Source organism: Lepidochelys kempii, chromosome 5 (genome assembly GCF_965140265.1).
Source record: "Lepidochelys kempii isolate rLepKem1 chromosome 5, rLepKem1.hap2, whole genome shotgun sequence".
In the NCBI taxonomy this organism is placed as follows: Eukaryota; Metazoa; Chordata; order Testudines; family Cheloniidae; genus Lepidochelys; species Lepidochelys kempii.
The window spans coordinates 131249896-131268140 of record NC_133260.1 but is presented as its reverse complement, the minus strand read 5'-3'; the positions used below and the strand labels follow the sequence as shown (position 1 = coordinate 131268140).

The following is an 18245-nucleotide window of genomic DNA, read 5'->3' as shown; positions in this document are numbered from 1 at the left end:
CGCAGGCTGGTGTATCACATGGCTGGGCCCAACGATCATGGAAAGTACAAGACCCCCTCCCCCTCCCTCCCCAAAGCCTGGCTGCCGCCGGGTTTCGCACTTTGCTTGAAGGGGCTTTCATCCCAGCCCCCCTCGAGCCCTGGCCGCCTGGCGGGGGGGCTCTGCAGCGCGGGCTCTGGCTGGGCCCTTCTCCAGCCCGGGCCCCCCCTGCTTGCGGCCAGCCCCAGCCCCGTTGCTCCCGCCGCGCAAGGCGACTGTGTCCTGGCCCCGGCGGGGGAGTCAGGGGAGCCCAGGCTGGGCTCGAGGCTGCCGCAGCCCGGCCGCCGCCCTGGGGCAGGGGCGGAAGCTGGCCGCGGGCGGGGAGCTCGGGCTGCGCGGGGCGGTGCCGGCGCTCCCGGCCCCCCTCGCTGCCGTGCATTTCCTCTTCCTCCCTGCATGCAGCGGCCGCCGGGCGGGCGGGGGGAGGGAGGGGGCTGGGCGGAGGCGGCGGCGGCGGCGGCGCTGTGGCCGGGAGCGGGAGCGGGAGGCGCCCAGACCCAGCCCGGGGACGCGAGCGGCCGCGGCGCAGCGGAAGCGGGGGCCAGGGGAAGGAGGCGGGGGGCGGCGCTAGGAGCCGGCGGGGCCCGACGAGAGTCACCGTGTCACGGCGCCCGGGAAGCTGCTGGATCCGCCCCCTGGAGAGGCCGGGGCCGCCGCAACCGACCCCCCGCGCCCGCCGCCCCCTGCCCGCGCCGGGCTTAGCGCGCGGGGCCCAGGCCGAGCGGCGCCGAGCAGCCAGGGGAGCCCGGGACGGGCCTGGGCCGCCGCCTCTGAACTAGGATGTCCCGACATGAAGGTGAGGGCCGGGGCCTGCCGGCTGCGGGCACCCGCCGGCCAGCGGGATCGTCATGGCGGCGCCGCCGAGAGCGGGGGGGCCGGCGGCGGCGGAGGCCCCGGGGCGGCCGGGGCCAGGGCGGCGGCCGGGCAGCTTTGCAGTGTCATGGGGGAGGGGGCCGTGGCCGTTACGGGCAGGCCCCGGCCGCCGGCGGCTCCCGGCCCCGCACAGGGCAGGCGGAGGGGCCTGCCGCGGCCTAGCGCCGCCCGGCCCGGCCGCCAGGAACGGGGCTGGGGCTGGTTACCCCGCTGCTGAGCGCAGCGGCCTGGGGCCTGATGGGGCGAAAACTCCCTGCCTGGGGTTTGGTCCCGGCCTCCTTCCTCGCTGTGCCGGGACGGGGCGGGGGCTGCAGCCGCCTGGCGGCGGGGGGCCCAGGCCGGGCAGGGAGAGGGGACGTAGGGGCGGGGGCATCCGGGGCTGGGGACGGGGGCCAGGCGTGTCCGTGGGGGTGGAGGGCTGGGAGGGCGCGGGTGGAGCTTGGGGGGGCGGCGTGTTGGGGTCGGTAGGTCCCTGTGGGGGAGGGGAATGTGGGGGTGTGGATGTCAGAGGGCTGGTGGGACTGGGTGTGGGGGGGGGGTTGTAGGTAAAGGCAGGGGAAGGAGAGTCACACATGGCGTGTGGCGGGGAGACAGAGCTGTTCGTGCCTATGTCACAGTGGGAAGGGTCCAGGCAGAGGAGAGGGGGTGTGTTGTAGGTGGCTCAGAGGAGGGGAGCAATGTGTCAGGGCCGGGACTGTGTGGCGGCAGGAGGGTGGCAGGCTTCTGTGAGGAGGATGCAGGCGTGTTTTGGAGATGTTTGGAGAGTGGTTTCTTGCGACTGTGAGGGGTGGAAGATGAAGAACAGGTTCAAGCGAATGTTTGGTTCAGGGAGAGGTCTTCATGTCTTTTTCTGCATTGGGACTAGTGTTTGGGGATATGATTAGTAGCTGTGGTCTTGCTTCGGGACGAGCTGACGTTTTGGCAACTTTGGCAGGTTATGAACTTTTAATATTTGAATCTTTAGTGTAGAAAAGGAAATGAATGCAGCTGTATTAACAAATCACTGCAAACATTTTGAAAGGTTAAGAAAAGTTACGTACGTAAGTAGAGAAAATGCTTTAGATATGTACTCTTGTCATTCTGTATTTTTTATTGTTGTAAGGGAGGTAAGTGGATAGTTAAGGATTAATCAAAAATAGCAATGAGAAGGAAGGAGACAAGAACACAGGCAAAACGGAATGTATCTGGGAAGAAAAGAAAAATGTAATAGCGTGTATGTCTGTATGGAGAGGTTTTTTCTCACTTTGGCAAGTGAATAGTTGGTTTAGAATGTAAGATCTTGAAGAAGCTCCTTGTAATAAGAGATTTCATCCAGGTTATTGTTTCTTGAGGGGATAACCTCAGCACCTAACCTGGCAAAAAGTTATCTTCTATCTCCCTTTGCTTAAAGAGGGATGATCTTTGTTGTCCCAGTGATATAGAAGTAATCTTTTTAAATTAGGCAGATCTCTGAAGATATACTGGAATAGAGGTGTCTACATCCAGTCTTGACAGACATAGACAACACAGTAGGAAAGTTCAGAATTTGGGGAATAATGTTACAGGCTTCCAGCCAGAGGGTAGGTAACTTTGATGCAGGACTAGAGTATGTGGGATGGAGACTGGTGTCCACACTCCTCACTCTGCCTTAAGGTTTGCTAATTTAGCTGAGTTGTCTTATAGGAGTCCATTAGTATTGAGATTTTTTTTATTTTGAGTAAGAGGACGGATTGTTAAACACTGGAACAAGTTTCCTAGGGAGGTTGTGGAATCTCTGTCTTTGGAGGTTTTTAAGAACAAGTCAGACACCTGTCAGGAATAGTCTAGTTATTATGTGGTCCTGCATTGGGTGCAGGCAGGACTAGATGACCTCTCAAGGTCCCTTCCAATCCTACACTTCTATGATTCTATGACTGTTGCCAAACTTTTAGTCTGTCACACCAGATCCTAGCTCAGTCTCCTCATGTGATACAATAAATTCTTCTTATCTTTCTCTAGATTTGGGTGGGTTTGTATAGAAGTAATTAAGCAAACAGCAAAATGAGGGTTAATCTCACAGTTGCTTTGTGTATTGTATTTGTTGGAGGATATATTCTGTAAATTGGTTCTCAAACTGTGGTGCACGTACCACATGACGGTATGCGGGTTTAAACTATAGTATCAGGGTAAGAACTCATAACTGCACTGATTAACATTGCAAAGGTGGTATGCTAACTGCTTTTGAATTCTATTTGTTACACACTAAGTCTTAAAGTGAGAAATATTGTAAATGTTTGTAATATTTGATAAAAAAGGTATTTCACTCTTGAAGTTAGTATTTTACTGGGAGACAGGAATCTTAGAAACTGAATTTTTATAAGCATGTCTCTCGTGGTGTATATTGTGAAATTCCTAAGCTGGAAAGAACATGTATGGAAGAACATGTTTTTTTCAATGTGGGATTTTGGTGATGAGTAGGGAGAATTATTTTAACTAAACAAGGTTAATATTTGGGTTGTCAGATTTTAAGAAAATGTTCCTTCTTTCAAGTTATAATGGGTTAGTTTTGAAAATGGAAATTCACCTTTTCCTGTTAGGTTGCAGGGTGATGTGAAGTTTGGTAACTTCACATTATGGATGTATTCTTTCCAAAGTAAAAACAACAAGATAGAACAGGGGTTCTCAACCTTTTTCTTTCTGAGCCCCTCTTCCCCCCCCCCCCCCCCCCCCCAACATGCTTTAAAAATTTCACAGCCCACCAGTGTCACAACTGTTTTTCTGCATATAAAAGCCAGGGCCAGCATTAGGGGGTAGCAGACAAGGCAATTGCCCAGAGCCCCATGCCACAGGGGTCCCCACAAAGCTAAGTTGCTCAGGCTTCGGCTTCAGCCCCCAGTGGCAGGGCTGGGAGCCCTGGGCTTCAGCCCTACACTGCGAGGCTTCAGCTTTCTTGCCCTGAGCCCCAGCAAGTCTAACACTGGCCCTGCTTTGCGCCCCCCCAAAACCTGCTTGCGGCCCCCTAAAGGACCCCAGAACCCTGGTTGAGAACCAGCTTGAGATAGAAAATGCTGCTGCTGCAACTTGGTATGATACATTTTATAGGAACCTGGTTAGTCTTTCTATTGGTTGTCTCTTTATCCAGGACTTCGCACCATGTATTCAAATTGTTTTATTATATTGATAGTCCAAATTCGAAATTAGTTGTAGGATTGAAAATAGTGGATTTCTTTTCACTGTATTACAGACTGAGACTTGGTTTCCATTATAAGCCTGATGTGACAGTACCACCCCCTCTAAAATCCTCAAAATATGTCATTCCCACTTCAGATCTTCCATGTGTGGTCTGTGGTCAGCAAACAATTTTTGGCCCAAATGTGCGTTGATTGAAAGAAGTTGTTTTTGAGTTATAAGACTCAGGAAAAAACAACAACCCAGGCTTTAATCATGTTTAGAAAATTATATCTTTGCTGTTTTCTCTTCAGAATCATTTTGTACTAGAAATTTCAAATGAGATTTATTTGAGAGCTCTTGGTAAAATCTAGAACACTGGGCTAATTCTGAAATGGGGAAGGGCATGTTTGGGAACTAGCTGCTGTAGAACTTAGAATGGTTCCCAGTGCATTCATAAACAATGTAAATACATAAATCCAAGACACACCAACTTTGTTGAGGTTAAGGACATACCAATAACTTAAAGGTAAACAAATACATTGAAAAAAAGGCACTATGTAGCTTTTTATGTGTGTGTATGTATGTGTATATATATATATATATATATATATATATTAAAAACACTTAGAAATTGAGGAAATGTTAAGATTAAACATACATTTGAAAATCTCATAAGGCATAGGTAAATCATCACCAGAACAACCTTAACTGGTCTGGGACAACCAGAAACGTTGAGACAGTTAGGTGAGAATGATATAAAAGCATAAATAGATTTGATCTCTTCTGTTGGAGATGATAAGAACTGGAATGGTTTCCCTTTACGTGTACAATGGCTGTGCCATACACAATCCACAAAAAGACTTTACAATTCCTGACTAGACAAATAGCACATTGGAGGCAGTCGTTCTCTGCTCTGTATTAAGATTTCATGTGCCATCAATTATACAAATCTCATTAAACACAGAATTAGTGTACCTTTGTATGCAAATCTCTGAGACCCAGATAAGGAATCTATAGCAGTTTATATGAATAAGGCAAAGCTAGTGTGTTGAAGCATCAATTTACTAACAGAAATATGTATGCATGAAACCAATTGTAAAATCAGTACTTTGTGGTGCACATTTTCAATTCTTCATGTACCTCTTCCTCAAATATAAGGTTGTTATTCCAGAAGTACATCTTCCCAAAATTAGCCATATAGCCTGCAAATTTCTTAAAACCCTTTTGTAGGAAAATTTAAGAGATGAGGGTAGTAGTTATACAGCCTACTGTATTAGCACAGTGACTTTTCTGAATTTAATGGTAATGCTTTGATTTGTATATCTCAAAATACTTGATATTGGTGGGTTCATATTACTCAGTGAGAACATGTTTAGGCCTATAATCAAAGTTAAGTGCAGTATCTGAAAATGGGTCACCGTTGTAGTTCAGGTAATGAGAATTATGGTTGGGGCAGAGGCAATGTAGTGCTAAACCTAAATAACTACAAAATTAATTAGAAATATGGGAAACAGAATAAGCTTTTGTATAATAAAAATGTTTGCGTTCAGTGGAAAACTGAATCCGCTTTGGGAATATACATTTGACAAATGCACTTGCCAATAATATTTTCATTGGCAAGTGGGCCTTACCTATTAGGTTAGCAGAATTTTTTTTTTTTAAATCTACATTTTTGGCCCTTTGGCTGTCACAGAAAACTTCTGAATGTGAACCAGTGCAGTGTGGTCTTCCTGAGTCTGCAGAAAGGGACTTAAAATAACAGAAGGCTGTGAGAAGACTTTCTTTCAGATCTGGGATGAGAAACAAAGTGTTGTTATGGATCAAAAACTGGCGAGGAGACAGAAAACAAAGAATAGGATTAAATCAGCAACCCCCTCTTATAAATTAAAAACACTTTTTTATATATTTAACACCATTATAAATGCTGGAGGCAAAGTGGGGTTTGGGGTGGAGGCTGACAGCTCGTGACCCCCCATGTAATAACCACGTGACCCCCTGAAGGGTCCAGACCCCCAGTTTAAGACCCGTGGATTAAATGGTCAATTTTCATGCAGGCAAAAGGTTAACAGCAGAATGTCTCAATGTTCGGTACTAGGTCCAGTGTTGTTTAATATGCTTATGAATGATCAGGGAAGGGGAATAGGTACTGAGGTGGCAAAATTTTCAGATGAGACATTATTTAGATGAGTTAAGAATGGAGCTGTCCCAGAAGAACTTCATTGAGACCTAAAGAAGCTGATATAATGCTGTGCATTCAGGCAAATGAAGTTCCTTACCAATAAATGAAAAGAATGCACAATGAAGGGGAAAAGTTAAGCTACTAACACACTTTCCAAGGTTCTAAATTAGTTGTATCAACTCAAGAAAGGGACCTGGCTTTCATTGTAGATAGCTCAGTGAAGACGTTTGCTGTGTGGCTGTGGTCAAAAAAGCAAGTGATGCACAAGGAATGGGATGGAGAATAATATGGAAAATATTACACACAAATACAGAGAAATCATTAAAGTAGCAAAGTCAGCACTCAGAAGTTAGGAACTGCCAGATTTTAAGTTAACTGTGCAAGCTTGTCATCTTCTTTGTGTAAATTAATTAAGATAGTCTTTAATTACATGATGACATTCTACTTTTTCCCCAGGACCCCTGCCTCATTGAATGCACTGGATAGATGGTACTCACTGAATGAGCAGCTATCGAGTATTTTATCCTCGTTCAGTGTGTGAAATCATACTCTATTTAGTGCACCCCATCCAAACCCTGCTCTGACTACAGATTCATTTCCTCGTTGGCTTTCTCTGTGGCACTCATTACTAAAGTATCTGGGTGCTTTACGAACATTAATGAATTTATTTTCACAGCACCCATATGAGACAAGGTGGTGGTATTATCCCCATTTTACAGATAGTGTCTGAGGCACAGAGAAATTAAGGCCAAAAGTTCTTATGTGAAGAGCAGTGAAAAGATTGGGATTGTTTACCTTAGCAGTGAAATAAATAAGAGGGGGCATGAAACAGTATGTTAGAATGGAATAGAGAAGGTAGATTAGGAGCTTCTGTTTTTCCTCTCTCATAACGTAAGAACAAAGGAAACATTCAATGAAATTAAAAAGTGGCCGTTTCAAAACTGATAAAAGGAAATATTTTATTCACACAACATGTACTTAAACTATGGAACTCATTGCCCCCGGTGGTCACTGATGCCAAGAATTTAGCAAGATTCATAAAGGGATTGGGCATTTTATATGGACCAGGATGAGTCCTAATTGGCAGCAGACTATCCTGCCTCTGCCTAATGTGGAGGTGCAAATCAAGGTTTTGGTTTTGACCTGCTGTATAAAGCTTTAAATGACTTGGTTTCTAGCTACTTCGTCAGTTGACTTCACCTAGTTGTGATGTTCAGGCTGACAGCCTCCTAGTTCAGATGGCAACTGAAGTGCCTTTGAGTCCAGTAATATTTTATATCATTTATATAGTATATCTATAGATCTCAAAATACCTTTTTAAGGGTGAGTACACATTATTGTCCTCATTGGATAGATGAGAAGCTGAGGCCCAGAGTGTGTGTTCATTTTGTTTATGCTCAGTAGGGAGCCCAAATCTGTTGGGCCCTTCAGGGTACTCTGCAAAGCTCACCTAGTTTCCCAGGCTTTCTCTGAGGGACGTAGGTAAAGTTGCTCTGGGGAGGAGGTTCACATTTGGCTTTTGGGGGGCAAGGGGGTTATGTTGATATGTCTTCCAGTTAAATTCTTTAGTTTGTATATTTTAAAAATTAAATTGTGCCTAGACTGTATCTTGGCTAGGCATGTTGTATAAACTCTCATTCGTCTCAGTGTAGTAGTTTTTACTGCCTTATTCATCTCAATGTGGTGGTTTTTACTTCCTTATTCATCTTATTGGGATGGTTTTTATGTGTATGTCTGAACTGTTTCCCTCAAAACTGCTTTGTTTAGAACTTCCAGGACTTCTTCCTCTTCTCCATAAAACTTTCTCCTACTTCTTGAGCTCTGGTGGACAGCAGGGTAAATCTTTTATTATTTGCATTGTGGTAGTGCCTAGAGGTTGTAACAGACATTTGGGCTACCATTACGGTAATCACTGTACATATGCATAGTAAGACTCATTCCCTGTCCCAAACAGCTTGCTGTGTAACCAGACAAGACAGACTGAGGATTGGAGAAAGGAAGCATTATTATTCCCATACCCTTTTATTTTTGTTTTAACGGATGGAGAATTGAGGCACAGAGAAATTAAGTCACTTGACTGAGGTCACACAAGGGAATTGGTGACAGAGCTAGGAATTGAACCCAGATCTGTCAAATCGCAGTACAGTGCCTTATAATCACAAGCCCATGCTTCCAATCTCCTTTTTTCTAATTTCAGTTATATCATGCAAATCTACATTACTATTTAGTATTTTAGATTTGGAATCTACTTTTAGTAATAACTTGAGCTTCAAATTTTGGTGAAAATAGTGTTATGTGACTGCATTCGGTTTTGATCACCATACTCACGATCATAAATAAATAAAAATGAGGGCGGACACGTAATTTCAGAAATTTGTCAGAGTGAGTGCATCCTACCAGTAACAGAGTAGATGACGACACTTGGTCTGGGTTGTAATTTCATTTTTTTTCTTACCTCAGGTCAGATTTGGTCCTCCCCCATCACTTTCACCATTTCCTGGTGCCTGAATTGTCTTTTTGGGAGGCAGTGTTTCTTGTCTTGAGTGACGAGAGGTGCTGTCTCTGGTATGATAAATTGTCATCTTTCTCTGATATTTTCTCTCGCCTCTTGTTTTCCCCAAATTCTCTTTGCCACTATCTCTTTTTTCCTTCCTCTCCTTTGCTGTGCTTCCCCTTCTTCTCCTTCATCCCCACAAGGTCTTCTAAGGTGGGGTTTTCAAAGGAGCCTAAGGGTTTTAGGCACCTAAGTCCCATTGAAATTCAACTAGGCCCCTTTGAATAGCTCTGCTGGAAGCACAACTAAACCTGGTGAATATTAGGAAATGTTGCACAAAATTTTCCTAAGGTTCCCTTGCCCCTTTGTTTATAAAATGGTTTAAATACTAGTATGGCGTAGAGAAAATGGTGTTAGGGTTGAAAACTGTCTTGTCCATTCTGCACTACCACTGAAACAATCTTAAATACTAGTTTGTGGGAATTATTTTGATGAAAACCATTTTCTGCAATAGATATACTTCCTAGCATAGACAAGGCTCCTGGGGCCTCACCAACGTTAGCCTAATGAGAGTAACACCAATAACATTCTTGGCTAAGCCTCCGTTGGCCAACTATCTTAGACTTTGTCTCTGTTCGGAAATGGAACGGGTGGGACAGAAACGGTCTAGGCACAAAAAGTTCAGTATGCCTGATTAGCGTCCTGAACCATTTTAGTTTTGTCCTACATCTATACTAGTGCTCTTCTAAAGAGTTTCAGTTGTAACCTTCTGTGGGTGCCTATCCCATATTTACCAGTACAGCTTCCAGAAGCAATGGGTTCTTGGAGATTTCAAAGTCCATAGATGTATTGAGAGATACTAATGGAAGGACTGGTGCACTGTTTGTGCTATTATGCCAGTAACTTCTGTCTACACTGGCAAAGAAATGGCTGTGATGGAAACAGTATTCAGATTTGCTGGCTATTTTTGAGAAATTAAAAAAAAAACAAACCCAAATCCTCTGACTGGTTTTAACACCTGTTCATCTGAATTGGTATTAAAACTGCTGGGAGCCCTAGCGTAGACAAGGCATCAGTGGTTGGATCTGTTTTTGTCACCTTTTTAGTGAAATCTTCTGGAAAGCAATTCTAATGATAGCTGTGGTTAAAAACTGGTCTTGCTGCTTGAACCTGTCTACACTAGGGTTTCCAGCAGTTTTATCTCCAGCTCAACAAAGCTGGTATTAGAATTGTTGAGACTCTTTAGTAAACTTTCCCAGCGTAGACCAGCCAGGCTAATCTAAACACTATTTGGCACATGTCTACATTTTTTTAAGTACTTGTATGTGGATGCATGTGGTGTTTTACCAGCATGTTGGAGTAACAGGGTTTTTTTAGAGGAGTTGTAAATATATCTATTGTATGCAAGATCTTAATGAGAGGGGGGACAGACTTCTGGCTTATTGGAGGCTGGCAGAAATCAGGTCTATAATTCACCAGTAAAGTTGTTCCAGTGGTACCTGTGGTGGAATCTATGTAAACAGGGCACAGGTGTGTTATTGTCATGATGTAAAACCCTCTCTCCCCCTTCTCCCACATACTTATAGACAGGGTCAGTGAGCATTTGTTGTTTTTTCCCGTACCCCCAGTGTACTGATTCCCATACCTCCCTAAATGTACTCATGGATTGATTACGGTAGGTACGGGATTCAGTATGCAGAGAAATATGGAAAGAAATTTTAAAGGAATTGTTAGAGGGTATAATTCAAGACCAAAAATAAATTTTTAAGATGTAAATAAGTATTGATGACTTAAGGACAGTGAAGCTTTATAAAAGAAAACGTTAGAGCAGTAGTGATCAACCTTCCAGACTACTGTATCCTTTGCGGGAGTCTGATTTGTCTTGTGTACCCCAAGTTTCACCTCACTTAAAACTACTTGCTTAAAAATCAGACCTAAAAATACAAAAATGTCAGTCACACTATTACTGAAAAATAGCTGACTTTCTCATTTTTACCATGTAATTATAAAATAAATCAATTGGAATATAAATATTGTACTTATATTTTAGTGTATAGTATATAGAGCAGTATAAACAAGTCACACTTTAGATAAGCTATTACCAACAGGAGAGTGGGTTTGTGTGTGTGGGAAAAAAAAAGGGGGGGGGGGGGAAGAAATCCTGGATTTGTGCTGGAAATGGCCCACCTTGATTATCATACACATTGTAAGGAGAGTGATCACTTTAGATAAGCTATTATCAGCAGGAGAGTGGGGTGGGGGGAGAGAGAACCTTTTGTAGTGGTAAACACCCATTTTTTCATGGTTTGTATGTATAAGAACATCTTCTGTATTTTCCACAGTATGCATCCGATGAAGTGAGCTGTAGCTCACGAAAGCTTGTGCTCAAATAAATTGGTTAGTCTCTAAGGTGCCACAAGCACTCCTTTTCTTTTTGCGAATACAGACTAACACGGCTGTTACTCTGAAACAAGTCACAGTATGACATTTTAGTTTGTACTGACTTTGCTAGTGCTTTTTATGTAGCCTGTTGTAAAACTAGGCAAATATCTAGATTAGTTGATGTACCCCCTGGTAGATCTCTGCATACCCCTGGTTGAGAGCCACAGCTTTAGAAAGCCATGAAATTCTCTGTTACATCTTAAAATTTTTGAAAAGTGTGGAAATGCAATTATGATACCTCAAACAATGCTAACTTGGCCACTGTCCACTGCTATTGTGGGCATTGTGTAAGATGAAAATACCTATGCTAAGTTGATACCTCAACACTATATATCTGGGTGATTTTGGTCACAATCTATCGCAGCTGCTATTGACTAACCATCTCTTCCTCTGTTTTAAGAAGTTTGTATTTGTAAACATCTTCAGTTAGTTCCATTGTGGACTGAAGTTGCATGATGTATGTAGTTGAATTGCAAGCTGACTGGTCCCTGGTATAGGTCACTCACCAGGACTTTAGGTATATTTTCCAGCACCCTGCTCTTAATTCTTTGGTATCTGCAGCTTTAGAACAATCCGAGTGAAAACGCTTCTTGGTCTGCGCCAGTGGATAGAGAAAGCAGAAGAATGAGTGCTCTGGGCTGCAAAGTATACTCTTCCAGGTCTCTTGAGATGCGAGTACCAAATTACCAAATTGTTATGGCACAGTATCAATATGGCCTGTAGGGTGCTGTTTTCCCCCATCCTAGATGCCTTGCATGAGGAGCAGGAAAAGGCTGCTCAGGACTTTGTTATATAGAGGATTGTTTGTAGCAAAGGGTGCCCTTAGAGCATCTGATGCTTCTGATTCATGGGCCAGGCCAGTAAGGATAGGTATTGTTATAAAATACTATTCCTACATTCTCGACTGTCCTCTGAAGCTCAGTCAGAAATAGAGGATTTACCTTTTAAGGAGATGCCTCTTCTCTTGAAGACTGAGTGAAACTGAAAATTACCAATGCCACTGTTTGCTCCTGGGGACTTAGAGTCTGCTACAACACAAGAGAGTTCGCCTGTCCTGCTTTTAGGTATTAGAGGTAGTTACCAAATACATCAGAGGTTCTCCTTCTACTATGGACCTCAGACACAGCCTTGTCATCCATATCCCACCAAGAAGGAGGGATAATCCAAGCAGGACCACTGGAGATTTAGCTCAGGAGCTCATCAGCTTCTAGAGCTCAGATCTGATGGGATTATTGAGAATCCTGTGCCAGAGTCTTGTTAATATTGCACCTCTTCTACTACTGTGTCCCTTCCCTTTTCAAGTTTCGTTTCTCAGCATTAGGGTTTCTGGCATGCAATTACTTAAGGTCAATGAGTGTTGAATATTGTTTGCAGTGGTTACATTCAATTTAACACCAAATCTCCTTCAGAACCCACTTCTTCATTCCTCTTCATGGATCCTCCTCACAAGACAGCTTTTGGAGAAAACTGAATGTCTCCTTAACAAAGGAGCTGTATAGGATGGTGCCACAGCGCCACCAGATCTTTCTAAAAGATTTTCAAACCTGTTGGATACCACCTGAGTTAACCGAAGTCACTTCATATTTAGAGACTATGGCTAAAAGGGAGGTGTGGACCCTCACAACTGCCTCAATTTCTTCCAGCAAACCCAGGAGCTTTACGAGAAGTGCCAGGAATGTGAGGAAGTGGGGAAGGTGAGTGTGAATGTGCAGAAGCAGCACCCTAGAAGGGCCAAATATATATATTCTGTGCCAAAGCAGAAGTTAAAACCATGGGAGGCTAGAAGAGCCAGATATGAGAAATGGTGTTTGGAAACCTTTTGTTATGCTGTATGTAGATAGGTCATGGTGCAGCAGTTTTAGTGCTATGTCACATTTGTATCCCATTTTTCTTGACCATTTAAGGCAGGATTGCAACTGTTGGAGTAAACCATTGACATAGTTAGGGTGCTGGCATGAGCTGCTGGGCTGTTGACTGTTGCATTGCTCTGTGAAGAAATACTGGCAGCACAGTAAGGTGACAGGCCACGCTGGCACATGCATGGAGGATCCTGGGAAGAGAAGAATTTGGGTGTACCATTTCCTGCAGACACCGACTATTTGGAATGTCTGCTGGCATATGCAGGTGGGCAGTGTAGGCTGATCAAATGTGGGCACATTGTCCACTGATGATTATTGTTCTGTTGGAAAGGCTGTTTTGTCTGACAGAATCTGATCCCATAAACCAGTACTGCTTATTCTATAAACGTAGCTAAATGTATTGTCAAACCATCTGTGTGGATGTTGACTTTTTTCTTAGAAAAGAAACTGTACCTGTTAATATGAGTATAATGAGCCCATGCAGTGTTGGTAGAAGTACTTAATGATTGTTGCCCCTCTTTTTTTTTCTTTAAACAAGTCAGTGTCTTGCTTGCTTTGCACCAAGATCAGCCCCATTATCAAGCGTTACTTAATTAAACTAACCCAAAATTTTATTTTGGGCCCTCAGTCAGTTAGTGTTGTCAATGTATATTTCTTTGCTAATGTTATTCGGAGCAGCATGGGCAGTCTTCTCCTTTGCATTCTTTGCTTGTGTGATGGGTTGTACAAACCCCACACTGGACACTAAGGGGTTAAGGAACTGCTCTGCGTCCAGGCAGCCCCACCAAACCTGTAGCAAGTGCACCAACATGAGGAGGAGGAGTTAAAAGGCAGGGGAGCAGGTCATTTGGTGTCTGCTCAGAGAAGAGAGCAGACCTGCGACCTGCAGCTCCAGGAGCAAAAAGCTGAGGAAAGGCGGACTCCCTCCCTAAACAGCTGCCCAGTAGTCCCTCCCTGAGGTGAAGGGAGGACCTGCTGCAGAGACAGCCTGAGAGGGAAGCATTCCCCTCTCCCTTTCATATAAACTCTGGACTTAGTTAATCCCCCTTTATTTTTGTTCAGATTACCCCAGCAGGGGAAAGCCCTTGGCCTAAACTGGCCCAGGAGGCTGGGCCATACTGCTAGAGGAGGCAATTGCTGCCCGCGAGAAAAGAGAGCGACCTCGCTACACTCAGGTGCCAGAAGGTGCCTTTTGGTGAGCAGACATCCCTTACGCTGCCTAAACCCAGACGGTGACTTTCGGACAATTGCAGGGAGGTAGTAGGAAATGGCGCAGGGAGAACGGGCAGTCCCGGCTGTCAGAGCACTGATAGTTCTCAAAGGGCCCTGGGTCAGAGCCAGGTGGAGTAAAGGAGCCTGGGCTCCCATACCAACAACCCCCCTTGCAAGTCAGGGGCCTAAGCCCTGACCATTAGGCTATGCTCCCTTAACAACCACCCCAAGTGAGGACTGTCACAGCTTGCTTGTAAAGTATATAGCTATGGTAGTATTTCTGTGTACAAGTGGTACACAAACTTTTCCAGCTGCTGCCCCCCCCCCATTAAAGAAATCTGTCTCTTCTCTCCCCCCCTTACTGCAAAGTCACGGCTTCCTCAGCAGCAGAGGTTGGGTTGAAGGCAGAGCTGGGGATGGAATTGAGGATGAGGAAGAGCTGGGGCTAGAGGTGGAGCTGGACTGGGCTACGGGGAGAGGGAATGAGGGCTGGGCTGGGGTGGAGCAGGAGTGGGGGCTGAATGGGGATGAGAGAAGAGCGAGGCTGGGGGTGGAGCAGGGCTGGAAGTGTGGTGCTCCCTTCCCACCCTCTGTGGGGCCTAGCATGAGCCCTGTCGTGACCCCCCCTCCGACTGTGGGGTGCACCCCCTGCAGGTGTGTGGAGGAACAGTTTGGGGACCGTTGCTATATATGTTCCAGAGAGCTTTGGGAGTAAATGGCTCTTTTCCCCTAATGTGAATTACAGTTAATATCTTTCTCAATAAGAAGAAAAAAATTCAGATTAAAGGATCCTATCAGTAGAAAAAGGGGAGTCCTGTTAGGAAATGTATTCTGAGTGCCATGCTAATTTCCACAGCTGTTCCTTCATTTTATTCAGATTAGTAGTTTTGAATGATATTGTCCAAGACTCCTTCAAGTGTGCTGCTAAAATCATAGAATATCAGGGTTGGAAGGGACCTCAGGAGGTCATCTAGTCCAACCCCCTGCTCAAAACAGGACCAATCCCCAATTAAATCATCCCAGCCAGGGCTTTGTCAAGCCTGACCTTAAAAACTTCTAAGGAAGGAGATTCTACCACCTCCCTAGGTAACGCATTCCAGTGTTTCACCACCCTCCTAGTGAAAAAGTTTTTCCTAATATCCAACCTAACCTCCCTCACTGCAACTTGAGACCATTACTCCTTGTCCTGTCCTCTTCTACCACTGAGAATAGTCTAGAACCATCCTCTCTGGAACCACCTCTCAGGTAGTTGAAAGCAGCTATCAGATCCCCCCCTCATTCTTCTCTTCTGCAGACTAAACAATCCCAGTTCCCTCAGCCTCTCCTCATAACTCATGTGTTCCAGACCCCTAATCATTTTTGTTGCCCTTCGCTGGACTCGCTCCAATTTATCCACATCCTTCTTGTAGTGTGGGGCCCAAAACTGGACACAGTCCTGCAGATGAGGCCTCACCAATGTCGAATAGAGGGGGATGATCACGTCCCTCGATCTCCTGGCAATGCCCCTACTTATACATCCCGAAATGCCATTGGCCTTCTTGGCAACAAGGGCACACTGCTGACTCATATCCAGCTTCTCGTCCACTGTCACCCCTAGTTCCTATTCCGCAGAACTGCTGCCTAGCCATTCGGTCCCTAGTCTGTAGCTGTGCATTGGGTTCTTCTGTCCTAAGTGCAGGACCCTGCACTTATCCTTATTGAACCTCATCAGATTTCTTTTGGCCCAATCCTCCAATTTGTCTAGGTCCCTCTGTATCCTATCCCTGCCCTCCAGCGTATCTACCACTCCTCCTAGTTTAGTATCATCCACAAATTTGCTGAGAGTGCAATCCACACCATCCTCCAGATCATTTATGAAGATATTGAACAAAACCGACCCTGGGGCACTCCACTTGACACCGGCTGCCAACTAGACATGGAGCCATTGATCACTACCCGTTGAGCCCGACAATCTAGCCAACTTTCTACCCACCTTATAGTCCATTCATCCAGCCCATACTTCTTTAACTTGCTGACAAGAATACTGTGGGAGACCGTGTCAAAAGCTTTGCTAAAGTCAAGAAACAATACATCCACTGCTTTCCCTTCATCCACAGAACCAGTAATCTCATCATAAAAGGCGATTAGATTAGTCAGGCATGACCTTCCCTTGGTGAATCCATGCTGACTGTTCCTGATCACTTTCCTCTCATGTAAGTGCTTCAGGATTGATTCTTTGAGGACCTGCTCCATGATTTTTCCGGGGACTTAGGTGAGGCTGACTGGCCTGTAGTTCCCAGGATCCTCCTTCTTCCCTTTTTTAAAGATTGGCACTACATTAACCTTTTTCTAGTCATCCGGGACTTCCCCCGTTCGCCACGAGTTTTCAGAGATAATGGCCAATGGCTCTGCAATCACAGCCGCCAATTCCTTTAGCACTCTTGGATGCAAGGCGTCTGGCCCCATGGACTTGTGCACGTCCAGCTTTTCTAAATAGTCCCTAACCACCTCTTTCTGCACAGAGGGCTGGCCATCTACTCCCCATGCTGTGATGCCCAGTGCAGCAGTCTGGGAGCTGACCTTGTTAGTGAAGACAGAGGCAAAAAAAGCATTGAGTACATTAGCTTTTTCCACATCCTCTGTCACTAGGTTGCCTCCCTCATTCATTAAGGGGCCCACACTTTTCTTGGCTTTCTTCTTGTTGCCAGCATACCTGAAGAAACCCTTCTTGTTACTCTTGACATCTCTTGCTAGCTGCAGCTCCAGGTGTGATTTGGCCCTCCTGATTTCATTCCTACATGCCCAAGCAATATTTTTATACTCTTCCCTGGTCATATGTCCAACCTACCAGTTCTTGTAAGCTTCTTTTTTATGTTTAAGGTCTGCTAGGATTTCACCATTAAGCCAAGCTGGTCGTCTGCCATATTTACTATTCATTCGACACATCGGGATGGTTTGTCCCTGTAACCTCAAGAGGGATTCCTTGAAATACAGCCAGCTCTCCTGGACTCCTTTCCCGTTCATGTTAGTCCTCCAGGGGATCCTACCCATCCCTTCCCTGAGGGAGTTGAAGTCTGCTTTCCTGAAGTCCAGGGTCCGTATCCTGCTGCTTACCTTTCTTCCCTCAGCTCCTACAAACTTGCTCGTTGAACTTTCTGGATTTGCCAATGAGGGTGTGATATTTTATCTGATAGCTCTTCTCTTCAGAATGGATGTAGTATTTTTTCTTTTATTTTTTTCAATAGAGTTGAATCTGGGGTTCTCAATCTGATTTGTCAGGAAATGTAGTTATGTAGGATTATAGGCCATATAACGATCCATGATCAAACGCAGAGGTTTATTTCAGTAAAAAGAGACTGTCAGTACTTTTTGGCTTATTAACTGTCTAGGAAGCATTTTAGAAACTGGAAGCTTCCTGACTGAGATAATTGAATAAGACCAAAACTATCAGAAGTGGACATTAATTTTGTGTGCCTCGTTTTTTGAGAGCCCAACTGGAGGATCCTCTGCCTGATTTTCAGCTACAGACCCACAGCTACAGTTAAGGAGCTGAACATTTCTGAAGATTTGGCTGTAAATCAATAATAAAGAAATGATTGTGCTTCCCCTTCCTGGCACACCGTAGGAAAATTAAATGTTGATAAATACTAATCAGAATTAGACTCATGTAGTGTGTGAATGTAGAACGTACTTTCTTCTGAATTCACTTGGGAGTAAACAGATAAAATGTTAAATACTTCTGTAGGTGACAGTTAAGTAATATGGTGACTTATGGTTTGGTTCCTATGATAATGAACAGCACAACATCAGCAGTTTAGCACCTAGATCTTTGGATTGGGCACAATTGAACTGAAACGAGCCTTGGTTTTTGGGTTTTTTTCTTTTAAATGTCACCTGCTTTGTCACAAAATAACTGTATTTCCTATAGATTACAAGTGGACACAATATATCAGGGGTTCTCAAACTGGGGGTCAGGACTCCTCAGGGAGTCACAAGGTTATTACAGTGGGGGTCGCAAGCTGTCAGCCTCCACCCCAAC

The 18245-nt window shown here is 44.8% G+C and overlaps 1 protein-coding gene across 2 annotated transcripts in view; it reads left to right on the top strand.

Moving 5' to 3' along the window:
• The first annotated feature begins 513 nt into the window (after positions 1-513).
• The window catches only part of KCMF1 (potassium channel modulatory factor 1), a 68085-nt gene continuing 50353 nt past the window's right edge, over positions 514-18245 (top strand). Inside the window, exon 1 of one of the 2 annotated variants that reach the window (XM_073345912.1) lies at positions 514-835. In XM_073345912.1, the coding sequence (XP_073202013.1) occupies positions 820-835 (16 nt within the window). In that variant the 5' untranslated portion in view covers positions 514-819. The remainder of the gene's footprint in view (positions 836-18245) is intronic. The other variant, XM_073345911.1, reaches the window with a different exon arrangement.